Raw genomic sequence first — 13,986 nt, forward strand, 5'->3', positions numbered from 1 at the left:
CCCAGCACAAGTACTGAGAGAGAGAGAGAGTCCCCACCGTCGCAAGAGGGGCATCCCCGTCCCGTGCATCTGCAGAGCGAGTCACAGTCACAACCGCCCAACGCCAATCACTCTCCAATGTTCATCACACTTGCTCTTCCCCAATTGATCCACCTTGATGACGCTGACTGGACGATCATGGAAAGTGATCCAATCATCCCACTTGGCTGGTTGTCGTACGGCCTTTGTGCGATGGTCTTTAAGCGCCCGGGGGTTGACGCTTAGAAGGAGGGGTGATGGGATTGATTCGATCGACAACATCCTGTGCCCCAAATCCATCTTTCCCTTCTTTGTCGCGCAAAGACTCGACCGGGACTTGACCGGGGAGGCAAGAGATTGTCTACGGAACTTCTCGCTGAAGCTACTGCACGTCTGCTTGAATCACTCCACATACTCCCCGGCCCCGTCACATCTCGGTTTGCTGCGCCGGCCACCTTTGCGGGCGACTGAAAAAAAGAAGCTTTCCCTCCCCGAGAAAGAAAGCTCTCTCTGTCTCTCTGCTGAGCGCTCTTTATCCGTGTTGCGACTTTCATGCGACCGTAATCCCTCGTTCTCTACGGCGACTCAGCCATCTATTACCCTCCCTCCTCCACCCCTTCCCTCTCCTCCGCTTCTCTAACTGGCGGTTGCACAAAGCGAATCAGAAGCTAGTTGGGGACTGTCTGATTGCCTTTTTGATCCATCATGCTTGGGCTCTGGGATGGCGGGTTCATCCGCTCCCGGCTGCTGGCCCTCGTGCTGACGGGAATCCTGCTCAGTCGCTTCTTCCCCGCCGTGGATGCATTGAGAACCGCAGAGGGCTCGCCGTGTGCGGATGTCTGCCATAAATCGTCGTCAAATACCACCTCGTCCGAGATTGCGTGTCTGGATGCATCCTACAACGCAACAAAAGGAAGGACCTTTGAGAAATGTGTCGATTGCCAGTTGCGCAGTACCTACGACAACCCATCTACCGGGGAATCGGATGTCAATTGGGGTCTATGTAGGTTTTGCACAGACGCAACATAAATGATTCGGTCTTTCTCTAACAGCTCTGGAATAGATAACCTGCGCTATGCCTTCTCGACCTGTGTCTATGGATTCCCCCACTCGGTTTCGAACGTCTCGTCGCCATGCCCTGTGGCGTGTGATGGCATCCGCCCGGCAATCGAGTTCGACCTGACGAACCCCAGTTCATTTAATTTCGACGCCTGGTGCTCGACGTCGTCATTTGCCGATAACATTGTCAACACGTGCGAGTTCTGCTATAACCTCACCACGACCCAGGTTTACCTGGCCAACTGTATGTATCTTCCAGGTTTGGAGTCATGAACCTCAGTGTAGTGGCTGATAATACCTGGAAAATAGTCCTCGAATCTATTCGGTACAACTGCCACTTCCGCACCACCAGCGGAAAAGCATTCGACATCGCGCCCTCTCGGATCTTCACACAAGTCCTCCTCCCATCCAGCATGTCCCTAACAACATCCACGCCAGGCGGATCCAACGTAAACCTCCCCCTGGTAATCGCACTGCCCATCCTAGGCTTCATTATTATCCTCTGCGCCCTTACAATCTGCTGCTTCTTCTTCATCCGCCACCGCCGCAAGCGCATGCGCCGAAACCGTCACCACAACCACCTGTACAACCGCTGGAACGACACCACCATCAGCACCCCCAAACAGGGAAACAGTGGCTGGCCCGAGCAGCAGTACCCCTTCGCCAGCGGAGGGTACGGACCTGGGTTCAGCGACTCGGTCGACACCCCAATCCACGCACCGGGCCCCTGGGCCGAGCAGCAGATGCATGCGCCCGGTGGGTATGGGAATGGACTCGGGTTTATGGATAATGATGGCCGGACCCAGCAGCTCGAGTATGGATACTATCAGTCAGGTCTTGCGCATGGCAGGGCGGAGTCGCCTGCTGTGCATCCACAGGCTGTGCCGTTGACTGGACCACATGCGGTCGAGCCGGAAAAGCATCAAAATCCACAATGAAGGCAGACAGTCGCTCCGGCGATTACACTCGAGATGGTGATGGCTTGGAACTGTAATCCTCGTTTATCCCCAGTAATTATTCCCCCAACCTGTCATGGCCCCCGGCGTTCCTGTGTGTTTCGAGTTGCGTGCATGGCGTTTGTTGTCTCGGAGTCGAATTTGGCATGTTCCATATGTATATCCGGACTTTGTTTTGGTGAATAGTCCAATAAAGAAATTCGAAGATAAATAATCAGATGGATAATGAGTAGATATCTCAGGTATAGATATGGTGGAGATGTGTAAAAACATAAAGAGGTATCCATGGATCCATCCCGACTGGATCGGTGGGCCCTAACCGGACTATTTATGTCTATAACCCGCGCAGGGCTTAACACGACGAGCTGATCGTCCGGGCTGGAGGTATAGTTTTGGAGCGGATAACGCATGGGATTGGTGGTTTCAAGCGTTTCAGCACGCACTGCCAAGGGAGTCAAGGAGGGAACGTGGTTATTTTTGGATATTTGTGTAGCAGGACATGAAACAAACCCCCAACGAGAATAAAATAGACACCTTGTGTAGAAGAAGGATCGGGGAGAGGATCCCTCTATAAAACGCCCGCCCATGATAGATGTACAGAAATGTACCTTTATATAGTCTATGTACGTGAACCGTTCAAGTCCTCAGCATCGCCAGGTGCCGCGGCCGTCGGCACAGGCTCATGAATCCCCAACCGCGACGGCGATGACCGCAGTACCTCTAGACACAGGTAGTCAGCCAGAACGCGGCGCATGGTATCCAGAACCCGTTGGCGAGCCTGCAAGACGACGCCGTCGCGCTCCGTGGCCAGACTTTGCGGGTAATGGCGGGCGACGTTATCCGAGATGAAATGAAGATACGCGAACTGGATGCCGTCAGCCTGGCAGGCCTCGACGAGATGGCCGACTTCGCAATCCACCCACTGCGCCCTGTCCTCCCATTGCGCGAACCAAGCGTCTGTTTCGACAAGTGGCGTCGGCACCGTGACATGGACGCCGTGGCTGAGATTCGGGATTGCTGTAATATTTGCGAGCGTGCCGTCTAGCGTGCTCTTCCACGACCGCACCGTGCAGTCCATGTGACTGACATTGCCCGTGGCCAACACCTCGTTTGGCGGATCTTGAGGGCGCAGTGACCCGGCCTTGCCCATATACAGCACGCGCGAGACGCCGTTTAGCTGCCGCAGCACGCGCACGAGGTTACCGATGATGTCGCCCCAGAGGCTCATCATGCTGCCCACAAAGGCGACCACGGAGCCGTCGTCGCGATGGAACTGCTTCCAGGCGAAGAACTGGTCTGGGGCGTCGGTGCCGGTCTCCCAGGCGACGGGAGGGTCCGTCGAGGCCAGGTAATCGACGTAGCCGAGAACGACGGTGTCAACCTGACCCATCCAGCGCAGATTCGACTGCAGAAACAGATCTATGCACTGCTCGCGCGACGGCGGAATATATTCGACCGCCGACATGGTCGCAGTGATCCCTCTCAGCGCCAGATGCGAGGCAATGAGCAGCGCATAGTGCTGCACATAGTCGCGGCCGGGAAAGCAGCAGATCTCAAGCGTGATGGCGTCTTGGCTACCTCCCTTCCCCTCCATGACGACGGCAGCCGTCGGCCGGTGCCAGTTAAAGCGCTTGTCTCGTTTCTCTAGCGGAGAGACCAGCACATTGTCCCCGGTGCGCGCATAGTGGCCGCGCACCACGATCCGCGGCCAGATGCGACTGCGGACCAGCGGGTGGATTTTCGTGTCGATGTACGCCTGCAGACTGCCATGCATCATGTGGGTGGCTTTGCTGAATGCATCCTGGTCGATTCTTATTGTAGTCATTGCGGGTTTCAAGCCGCCCTTGTCGGCTCTCTTTTTCTTTCTTCTTTCCCCGACGTGCGGGGGGGGGGGGCTTCTGCCACGCGAAAGGAACAGCCTGATGCCAAGAGGTTTTGATTTGATCGAAATGGGCCGGTGATTGGCTGTTTTTCTTGCCTTTTCCACCGCGGGGCGTTGGGGTGGTCTTCTCGTGGTTGTCGGACTATATCTGCCCCTCGTCTCTTCTGTTAGACATTCAATCTCTCACTTTTTTAAATGTGTAACGGTTGAGAAACTATGGGCCACATTAGACGATCATGGCTGTCTGCTTCCTTCTTTACTTAGTCAACCTCTCCAGGGCTGCTGGGACCGTGTCATGACCAACCATGTCCAACTATAGGCTCACTCTTGACTTCTCACCAGCTCAGGATTGCACCGCCCACTTCTGAAAGTCGTGGCTGAGTCCTGCGCACGTGGATTCGCCTCTTGGACATTCGGGTACTTTCCAAGACTTCTTTCGCGCATGGATGGGCCGAGAAATCGACTATCAGCCATTGAGGGGAGCCCCAACAAGCTTAAGCAGTATACCGAGCCTTGATCACGGGTGATCAACAAACGAAAATCCAGGGTATGACACACATCTCCTGCTAAGCACAGCCTTGCGCTGTAGTAGAGTCAGATACAGCTCAATGACCCACAGTGTCAGTGCGGCCCCATCAGAAAGAAAAAGTAAAAGAAAAAGAAGGGGGGGGGGGGGTTCGGCCCCCTCGATGGCTCCGTCAAAGACCCACTGGGCGACTAGTCCAATAGTGCCCGAACCTGTCAGCCAAACTCGGGTGATGTTTTGGTTCCTGGGCTCCAGTTTTCGGGTGGGGAGGAACGCATCAATAGACCGTTGCGCGTGTCATGCAAGACAAGACAAGACAAAGTCCATCCGCCAACGCATCGGCTTCTCTCCCTGGAAAGGAATGGACAGCTCGCTGTATACCGCCGTTGATAGCCAACCAGCGGACGATGGCGCAAGCTGTGCCGTCGAGATGGGTTTAGTTGCGATGCAGATGCAAGCCTGTTGGTGATCAGTCTCGCAGAGTCCTCCACCCAAAGAGTCGATCCATCTCAGCTGAGGGAACAGGGGCTGGAAATGAAAACAGACACCTCTCCCCCGCTCAAAAGGTCAACATCGAAAGAATTGAAGCTTTCTCTTATCTTTCTCTATCTCTCATTTCCTCTCCTTTCCTCGGCGGTTTCTTCGGGTCTCCTGTGGAGCAGCTTGAATTAGCCCGCGCTCGCCTTGGCTAATAATGGCCCACCAACCCGCAATCAACTACTGGCAGTGGATCTACTCTGGAGATGCCGAACCATTGCCGTCTAGTGAAGGACAGGCGCCGGTCCGCGCGCTTGATCAGACCGCGTTCTTGAACGAGGACGTATGTATACTTCTTAGTGTTGATATAAAGTCAACACAAACCCAGATCGAACGAGGCGTACTGACGGAATGTGACTAGTTTTACCACAATCCAGGAATTCATGTACTGTAAGGCGGACTTCTTGATATATCCACGAAATAAAACAGCATATTCATTGTCTGGACCAAGTTGACGAACCAAGATTCATGCCCAAAGTCGAACAATACCTGGCAGTCGATGGCCAGGAAGTCTTGCGCAAAACCTTAGCAGAGAAATTCTGCATTCCCGAGTTCTTCTTTGAGAGACTCGGCTGGAATGCCAACGGCATGTTTGGCAGCGCTCAGAACCCATCGCCGAGTACAACGGAAAAGAGCTTTGGTGAGTTCATACTAATCTAAAGATCATGATCAAAGGAAAGAGAGTCACTAAACTTCCGCGGCAACAAAAGGGACCTACTCTCGGTTTCTATCTAAGAAAGTCAAAGAGTTTCAGGAAGTGCATGAGAGCACATCGAGGGGACCGGCTAGATCTGTGAAAGACCCCAAGCATGGCAAACGGTCCACGCAAAGAACAGACATGGAGATCCCAGCCGCAAGCCCGGCAGCAGCCAGACATAATCTACATGACAGGCAGACTTTTGTGGCTGATTACGAATGGAACTATATGGGATTCTGTACACTGTGGCGATCTCCTCACACCAAGTCCCAGGCCGAGTCTGCAGACGAGACCGTCTTGCTTCTCTGCTTCGACCTCGACACAGCCGGCAGAAACCGGCTGCGGTGCATTTTAGATAGCGCCAATCTAACGGGCTGGCGAGAGGACCCGTTCTGGGTTCTTCAGTCTGTTCTTACATTTGTCATGAACCGGTTCGAGGAAGATTTGTGGACATTTCGGGACCCGGTTCGATTCATTGAAAAGGTCTGACTTGCCATTTGTCACTCGGGCACTTGAAAATCATCACTGCCTTGTCTTGTTTTTTGAAGCTAACCTCGTCCAGACTCGTGGAAATGGTGAAGTCGGCGCCTCGGCAGACGAAGGAGACGATGCATTTCATGATCTACGGAAGCGATATGCGCAGCTGCATGAACTCTCGCGCCATGTGATTCACATCTCCGAAACCATGGATGCATCTACTAACGCCATGGAGGCCATCGTGCGAGACCATACGCGGTGGCTTTCATCCATGCCTTCAATCGCCTCCGAACAGGTGATCAAAGCGCTGCTGTTCCGCGAGAATATCATCTCCAACTTGAATTTCCGTGCCAAGGCCTTTGTGGATCGAATGAACAACGAGATCAAGTGTGTAAGTATTAGACGCAAGCCAGCGAGGACCGAGCCCTACCGAAGTATAAAACTAACCCACCGCTCGCAGACCTCCAACTTCCTGGCTGTCGCCGAAAGCGCCACCTCCAGACAGATCCTGAATCAGACGCGAGGCGAGGGTAAAGTCCTGGCAGATACCGTGTCAGCCTTAACGCTGCTGTTCTTACCGGGCACTTTCATCTCGGTGAGAACTTGGTTTTGGCAAACTGTGAGAGAATTACTGCGCAACTAACCAACGTTTTCCTGCGTTTGTTATGCAATAGGGCTTCTTCGGCATGAATTTCTTTAACCTCGAAAAGAACGATACCACCAAAGCCATCGAGTTTACGACTCACCCTAAGATTTGGATCTTTTTTGTCTGCGCCATCCCCATCACGACCTTTGGCTTCCTTATTTACATGTCGGGCTTTGATGTCCGCGAGTGGATCCGGGACACTAGGGCGCTGGGACAGGGTCTTATTGACCGTTGTCGGCCGTCGAGAGATCCTGATGAAGAAGCTAATGCGAAGAATATTTGAGTCTGGCAAGGAGACATTGGTTGATTGTTTTGCAGATATGGCGTTTGATGTATATCCTGTGTGGTCGTGTGAGATATAGGGATATAGGCCCCAAGTCCGGAGCACATAATATATATGAGAGGGAGGAATCCACCGAGTTACGACCGAAAATTTTAAGATCGAAACCAGGGCGAACGTCGTGAAGAAATATCAACAATTCCGTGAGATCTTGTAGATCTCGACGTGGAGCTCTTTATCTTATCCGGGGAGTGCGACAATCTTCCCTCTTCACCTCTCCCATCTTCCTCGTCCGGTCCACCATGTCCTCCCTCAACCCAGACCAGATCAAAGTCCTCGAGCAATCGCGGCAGCGTTTGGTGCAGCTCACCCGCTCTCTGGGCTCCCTCATCAGCAGCCTGAACCAAAGCGACCCTCTACCCCCCTGGTAAGCACTCTGATGCCGAAGAAATGCAACGACAACCTGCACCCACACCTGCAACCTGATCTTAGAGCTTCGAGAACTTCATTTCGTCTTTGATTGTCCAATTATTTAACAAACAACTGACTTGATTCCTGCAGGTCCTCCCTCCAATCCCAAGCCAGCATCATTTCCAACAACCTCCTCAGCGTCTCCGAACAACTCTCCGATCAGGGCGACCTCCTCTCCGCCCTGGTCGCCTACCCAGGCCCCGAATACCCAGGCCGCACCCAAGCCAATACCCTTGAACAGCTCCTCCGCACAAAACTCGATCCCCGCGTCGAAGACTGGGTTGCGCGCGGCCGAGCCGCGGGGACCGAGTCCGAAAATTCCCCCGCAACAGCACCACCAGACACCCTCTCAGACCCGAACCCCAATTCCAGCATCGAGGCTGCACCGGCCCACCCACCGCTTAGCGGATCGCAGCTCGCCGAACTGTGGGAATGGGCGCCGCTAGAGGCCAACCAGGAAGCGCGGCGGCGGAATTGGGGTGGGAATTTTACGTTGGAGGAGCGCGAGGCCGGCGTGCAGAATGTTGTGACGGGCCTGCGCAGGCAATTTGAGGATGACGATGAGGAAGAGGGCGATGAAGAAGAAGAAGGAGAGGAAGAGGAAGAAGGAGAAGAGGGGGGGGAAGGAGGGAAAGAGGAAATGGACATCGTGGGTGTGCATCGCAAGTCTGGGGGTGGTGCTGGCTTCGAGTTCGATATTACCGTTCATCATCCGCACGCTGTGGAGCCTTTTGTGCCACTGGATGAGATCTTGAGGTATATGACCACCGGCCGCATGCCATAGCTTGCCCACCAGCTACATATACACCTCCGAGATTTTGCGACAACACTATGCTACGGATCATGTTGATCGACAGCACATCTACGAACACAGATATAGTCCAATTTGACTCTCGAGTCAATTGCATGAATTCCAAAAGATGAAATGATTATGATTAAAACATGTTTGAAACCAAAAAAAAGAAAGAGACCAATTCCTTAGGCTTTGTTTTTTCTAACCCCGACGTCGTGTGGTGGGAGTCTTCGTGCCCGGCTTGGGCGAAACTCCCGAGCTTTCGGCCACAGGGGCCTTCTCCACGGGCTTCGCGCGGGTCGTCTCTTTTTTGGGTGGCGGGCTGTTCCAGTAGTACAGCATCTGAGAGGCCAGGATGACGTTGAGACTGAAACCAGCGATGAATCCGTACAGGATGAGCTTGTCGTCAACCTCTTGCAAAGTGGTAAAGATACGGGACAGAGACCCGGCAAGATAGTTGAAGACCTAAACACAAGAGAATCACTGTCAGTATGTGCATTGAAACCACTTGAAAAACATAAAAGAACATACCGCGAACGCGCTCAATTGACCAGTTCCTCCTTCGCGCCAGATGGTATAAATTTGAGGGGCCTTGCTGGCAATTCCCAAAGCTCCAGCACCAGCCTGCAGATACGCCATTGTCTGCGCATCCACCAATGTCTGGTCGAACAGCAGCGCGTACACGCTCGCCGCGACGACGGCGACAAAGGTAGCCGCCGCAGCAGACCGGCCAGCAAAGGTCAGGACGAGGACGCCAACCGCGACATCCTGGACAGCAATAAGGGCGGACTCGCCGTAGGTGCTGAAGGGGAACTGGTTGCGCACGCCGTACGACAGGGTGATAAGCAGACTGGCGGTTTCCAGGGCGTACGAGACGAAGGACACGCCCGCCGACGAGCGAGAGCTGATCAGCTTCAAGATCTGCGGAACCTTAACCACCGCACTGGCGCCCACAATGGCCAGACCGAGCGCCTTGGAGATGGCGAGCGACGTGCAGGCAGGGTCCTTGGTGACATCGAGATCGAGGAGCAGCGCGCTGTGGCAGGGTGATCCGATCAGGGAGATGACGGCATCATGGACGGGTTCGGGGATAGCGGACACGATGGGCTGGAGGTGCGGCCGGAGAGGATCCAGCACGGTCTTCTGAAGGGCATCCATGGTTGTCGAGGGAGGGTGCTGAAGATGCTGGGAGAGCGAACTGTCTGAGGTGTTGACATTCCACGCATGGTCCGTGCGCCGGGGAAAGACTCGGCTCCAACTTCTCGCTCTCTTTCATTTTCTTCTTTTCCATGCCCGCTATGATCCCCCTCCGGTCAGCCGTGAGGCCGGGGGTGCCTCGAGAAGCACTTCTGTGCTCGCGATTCTCATTCAGGGCAAGGCCATTGTCTGTCCGCGGGTTCCTCTCGTCCTCGCACAGGCGATCGGGCATCGCGGATGACCAGGCCTCTTCGGCATTCCGCCGTACTTATTTCTCTGCCAATCGATTGTACGATGGTTCAGAGGCTAAGGGCGGCTTGCTCTCTTCCTTTGAATCCGCCAATCCCTCCCATAATTCGACCTCACCCAATTCTCCGGCCGCAAGCGAAACCCCGACACACACCAATTCGACAGAGACGGTGTCAACGAGGCCAATTACGACAGAACAAACCATACACGAATTACCGCACCGACGGAGGAAACGTCTTAAGGATTCCGAGACCGGCCAAACGGAGCAAGCAATCCCACTCGATGCATCGGCACAATTGTCCAAGTTCTCATCCGCCCTCCCCACTACCTCCCTCCGCCGCAAGCTCGCGGCCTTTCTCGCCCTCACAAAACCCCGACTTTCTTTCCTGATTCTCCTTACCACCACATCTGCATATGGGATGTACCCGATCTCGAATCTCCTCACCCTCGATCCGGCCATGACCCCGCTGCCGACTCTTTCGACCTCGACCCTCACTTTCATATACTTGACCACGGGCACATTTCTATCCTGTTGTAGTGCCAATACGCTGAACATGATGTTCGAGCCGCAATACGATGCGCTGATGGCCCGTACGCGCAACCGTCCCTTGGTTCGCGGGCTGGTCTCGCGCCGCGGGGCGCTGCTTTTCGCCATTGGCACTGCGACGGCCGGTCTCTCACTGCTCTACATCGGAACCAACCCAACCACCACCGCACTATCTGCTGCAAATATCGTCTTGTATGCCTTCGTATACACGCCGCTGAAACGCATCCACGTCATCAACACCTGGGTTGGCGCCGTGGTTGGTGGCATCCCCCCGTTGATGGGCTGGGTCGCGGCAGCGGGCCAGACGGCAACGACGGGCCACGACACCTGGCGCGATATGCTCTTTAGCGAGGACAGCATTGGAGGCTGGCTGTTGGGAGGTGTATTGTTCGCCTGGCAATTCCCGCACTTTAACGCGCTCTCCCACATCATCCGGGAGGATTACAAGGCCGCCGGCTACAGGATGCTGTGCTGGGTGAACCCGGCACACAATGCGCGCGTCGCCTTGCGCTATTCCGTCCTGATGTTCCCTATCTCTATTGGTCTCTGGTGGGTCGGCGTCGTCGGCCACGGGTTCTTGGTCGGCAGCACTGTCGCCAATGGCTGGCTCGTTCGCGAAGCCTACCGCTTCTGGCAACAACAGGGTGCCCACGGTACGGCGCGCGGCCTCTTCTGGGCCAGTATCTGGCAGCTCCCCATTCTCCTGGTCGGCGGCCTCGTGACCAAGAAGGGTCTCTGGGATGGCGTCTGGCGCAATCTCTTTGGACAGCCGGAGGAAGACGATGAAGAGTATCTGTACTATGAGGACGAGAAGGACAGCATTGAGGCCGAGCCCGAGCGTCTTGGGAACACTAAAGCCGGCGCATCGGTTCCTCCCGCGTCAAATCGTTCTGTCTTATCCACATGATAGACTGGGATTTCTGGCATGTGGACAAAGAGCAACCATATACATTCTGCCTGCACTTCGTCTGGCAACTGGAAGCTTGTCATTCTATCTGATCCCCATTTTGACTTCTCTGGTCTTGTCTTATACAGCGGTTTGGTTAGGGCGTTTTCTGTTTCTTGTATAACAATCCATATGAAATCATACAGACATCATATTTTCTGACTTAAGTTTGTGTAAGAGTTCTTTACTTCCGTGCTATAGAAGCTGAGAGTGTGGGTATCATTGTATTGTACAGTGAGGGTGCTTGCCCAGAAACAGGTTCTAGAGTGTTTATACAAGTTCAGATCCCGAGTAAATCCAACGCAAGTACAACCAAAGATGGCTACTCCCTCAACCGCAGGTGATAAGTCTGCAACGCCTCCTCGGTAATAGGACTCGGGGCGCGAACCATAGCATCATCACCACCCTTCCCCGTCTTGGGGAAGGCAATGACATCGCGCACGGACTCCTTACCAAGCATAACAGCAACAAGACGATCAAACCCAAGCGCCAACCCGGCATGCGGCGGACATCCAGCACGGAGAGCATCAACAAGATGAGCAAAGTTCGCAAGTCGCTCGGCCGGCATTTGCAGGATCTCGCGCAGGATAAACTCCTGGACGGCGGCGTTGTGGATACGCCGACTACCGCCGCCGAGCTCGACGCCGTTGACCACCAGGTCGTAGTGGTCGGCGACGGCCTGCGTGGGGTCGGTGAGGAGGCGGTCGACTTCGGCGGCGGACTTGGGGGCTGTGAATGGGTGATGTGTTGATGAGATGCCGGCGGTGCCGCCTTGGCCGGGTTCAGAGTCTGACGAGGGAGAGAAGAGTGGGAAGTCGACGACCCAGAGAAAGTCGAAGCCCGAGGGCGCGGGCTTGAATCCGCTGGCGACGGCGGCGCTGTGGAGGGAGCGGCGCAGGTCTCCGATGGGTGTGGAACCGCCGGAAAACGGTGCGCGCGGACGTGCTTGGAGGATGATTAGGTCGCCGTGGTCTGGTTCCAAGAGGTCCTCGACTTGCTCGGCGACTTCGAAGCCGAATGGCTGTAGTCCGCAGAGCGGCTGCTTGCCGTTGTATACGAAGACGCCGGGCCCGCCGTCGGGGTTGTTGTTGAATGGGGCACCGGCGGGGGAGTCTAGGAATTGCGTGATAAATTTGGTGGTTTCCGCGGGATCATTGTCATTGCCTTCCACCTTGAAGGCCTCCACGATAGGGTCCAGCAGTGGAGAGATCTTGCTGACGAGGTCGACCGGTAGTGCATGCTCAAGCCGGATGATCTCCATTCCGTATCGTGTGTCTGGCTTGTCTGAACCGTACTTGGCCATGACGTCCTGGTAGGATACTTTGCGGAATGGGCCATCGGGGGCAGGGTCTTTCATCAATGAAGACCAGAGCCGGCGGATGACCCTTTCAACGGTGCGCATCACATCGTCGCCTGTGGCAAATGACATCTCCAAATCGAGCTGGAGGGGTTGAATTAGTATGAAATGATGGTCTATTTCAAATAATACCATTCATACCTGCGTGAATTCCGGTTGCCGATCCGCCCGAAGATCCTCATCGCGGAAACAGCGCGCAAACTGAAAGTACCTCGGCACACCACTCGCCATCAAAATCTGTTTATATTGCTGCGGGCTCTGAGGCAAGGCATAGGCTAGGCCCGGACGCCGCGTAGGCACAAGGAACTCGCGCGCGCCCTCCGGCGTCGACTTGAACAACAACGGAGTCTCAATCTCCACGAACGGTGGCTGACACTGTTCCTCTAGCTCCTGTTTGCAAAGATTATGCACACGGGCCCGGAACCGGAGCGCCTCGCGCAGTTCCGTATCAGAACGAAGTTGCAGGTACCGTTGCTCGGGAGGGAACACAGTCTCGGTAGTCATGATAATCTCCTTGGGGAAGTCGTTCAGAGGGTAGATTTCCTGGAGCGCGAGCTCCCACGCATCTTGTGCAGGTATATCTGATGGGTCCGTGCCTTTTCCCTTTTTCCGTTGCACTGTTCCGCGCACTGCGACGGGGCTGTGGGCGTTGAGGGTCTTCAATTTGTCGAAAGCATCGTTCTTGGCGAAGGCGATTACTTGCAGGCTATGTTGCATGGTAGGGTCTGTCAGGCGCACAAAGGATAGCTTCTTGGAGAGATCTGCTCGGTGGCCGAGGTAGCCGTGCAGCACGACTTCGGTGTTGGGCTCGGCCTGCGAGAGGAAAGACTCGAAGTCATGAGTGGCCGGTGGGAAATCCACTACATGGAATTGAATCAGCCATGGGGCAAATCGGCATGTCGCAATACTATTCTCACTTACCGGCCTTCTTATATGTTTCTAGGAAGCTAGGAAGCTCCCTGGGAGTCTGCTCGAGTAGACAGATCCGGGTATGGAACAACCGCGGCGTACGGAGATGGCCATGGCGAGGAGTCGGCCAAGCAGATCTTCCACGAAGAATATTCGAGATCTCGATATAACTCGAGCGCAGCCGCAACGCGCGAATTTGAGCGCCAGCCAACATATTGCGAGTCAATGGCTTCACAATGATAATAAAGAGAGAAAGAGAGAAAACGATAGGTATCAAGAGCTCCGAGCAAAAGAAAACATAAAACCGGCACAATCACACCGCCCTAGTGCGGGTCCGTGACCGCCATGAAAATCAACACTTTTCTTAGCTTCTCTTTCCCTTCTTTTCTTTTTTCTTCATCCTTCCAAGTTTTATACAAGTGAGTCCTACATCGCCAGA

At 54.6% G+C, this 13,986-nt stretch overlaps 7 protein-coding genes across 7 annotated transcripts; 4 read left to right on the forward strand and 3 right to left on the reverse strand.

The window, feature by feature from the left end:
• Positions 1-723: 723 nt before the first annotated feature.
• Positions 724-2,015, forward strand: NUU61_005384 (uncharacterized protein; the record flags this gene model as incomplete). Its single annotated transcript, XM_056655966.1, has 3 exons — positions 724-1,021; positions 1,082-1,321; positions 1,387-2,015. 3 exons carry the CDS (start codon positions 724-726, stop codon positions 2,013-2,015), a joined length of 1,167 nt encoding a protein of 388 aa, XP_056511579.1.
• Positions 2,016-2,652: 637 nt separating this feature from the next.
• NUU61_005385 (uncharacterized protein) lies at positions 2,653-3,858 on the reverse strand (the record flags this gene model as incomplete). Its single annotated transcript, XM_056655967.1, has 1 exon — positions 2,653-3,858. The coding sequence occupies one exon, from the start codon at positions 3,856-3,858 to the stop codon at positions 2,653-2,655; it is 1,206 nt and encodes a 401-aa protein (XP_056511580.1).
• A 1,277-nt stretch (positions 3,859-5,135) lies between these two features.
• Positions 5,136-7,081, forward strand: NUU61_005386 (uncharacterized protein; the record flags this gene model as incomplete). Its single annotated transcript, XM_056655968.1, has 7 exons — positions 5,136-5,261; positions 5,356-5,368; positions 5,430-5,618; positions 5,689-6,158; positions 6,238-6,543; positions 6,613-6,747; positions 6,827-7,081. The coding sequence occupies 7 exons, from the start codon at positions 5,136-5,138 to the stop codon at positions 7,079-7,081; spliced, it is 1,494 nt and encodes a 497-aa protein (XP_056511581.1).
• Positions 7,082-7,380: 299 nt separating this feature from the next.
• med8 (RNA polymerase II mediator complex subunit MED8) lies at positions 7,381-8,333 on the forward strand (the record flags this gene model as incomplete). The annotated part of the gene is made up of 2 exons (XM_056655969.1): positions 7,381-7,505; positions 7,640-8,333. 2 exons carry the CDS (start codon positions 7,381-7,383, stop codon positions 8,331-8,333), a joined length of 819 nt encoding a protein of 272 aa, XP_056511582.1.
• A 210-nt stretch (positions 8,334-8,543) lies between these two features.
• On the reverse strand, positions 8,544-9,500 carry NUU61_005388 (putative monosaccharide-P-dolichol utilization protein; the record flags this gene model as incomplete). The annotated part of the gene is made up of 2 exons (XM_056655970.1): positions 8,544-8,807; positions 8,874-9,500. The coding sequence occupies 2 exons, from the start codon at positions 9,498-9,500 to the stop codon at positions 8,544-8,546; spliced, it is 891 nt and encodes a 296-aa protein (XP_056511583.1).
• A 140-nt stretch (positions 9,501-9,640) lies between these two features.
• On the forward strand, positions 9,641-11,242 carry cox10 (protoheme IX farnesyltransferase; the record flags this gene model as incomplete). Its single annotated transcript, XM_056655971.1, has 1 exon — positions 9,641-11,242. The coding sequence occupies one exon, from the start codon at positions 9,641-9,643 to the stop codon at positions 11,240-11,242; it is 1,602 nt and encodes a 533-aa protein (XP_056511584.1).
• Positions 11,243-11,603: 361 nt separating this feature from the next.
• On the reverse strand, positions 11,604-13,761 carry NUU61_005390 (aspartate--tRNA ligase MSD1; the record flags this gene model as incomplete). Its single annotated transcript, XM_056655972.1, has 3 exons — positions 11,604-12,722; positions 12,780-13,498; positions 13,560-13,761. 3 exons carry the CDS (start codon positions 13,759-13,761, stop codon positions 11,604-11,606), a joined length of 2,040 nt encoding a protein of 679 aa, XP_056511585.1.
• Positions 13,762-13,986: the final 225 nt, after the last annotated feature.

Source organism: Penicillium alfredii, assembly GCF_028826965.1.
Source record: "Penicillium alfredii strain IBT 34128 chromosome Unknown utg000007l_segment0_segment0, whole genome shotgun sequence".
Lineage (NCBI taxonomy): Eukaryota > Fungi > Ascomycota > Eurotiomycetes > Eurotiales > Aspergillaceae > Penicillium > Penicillium alfredii.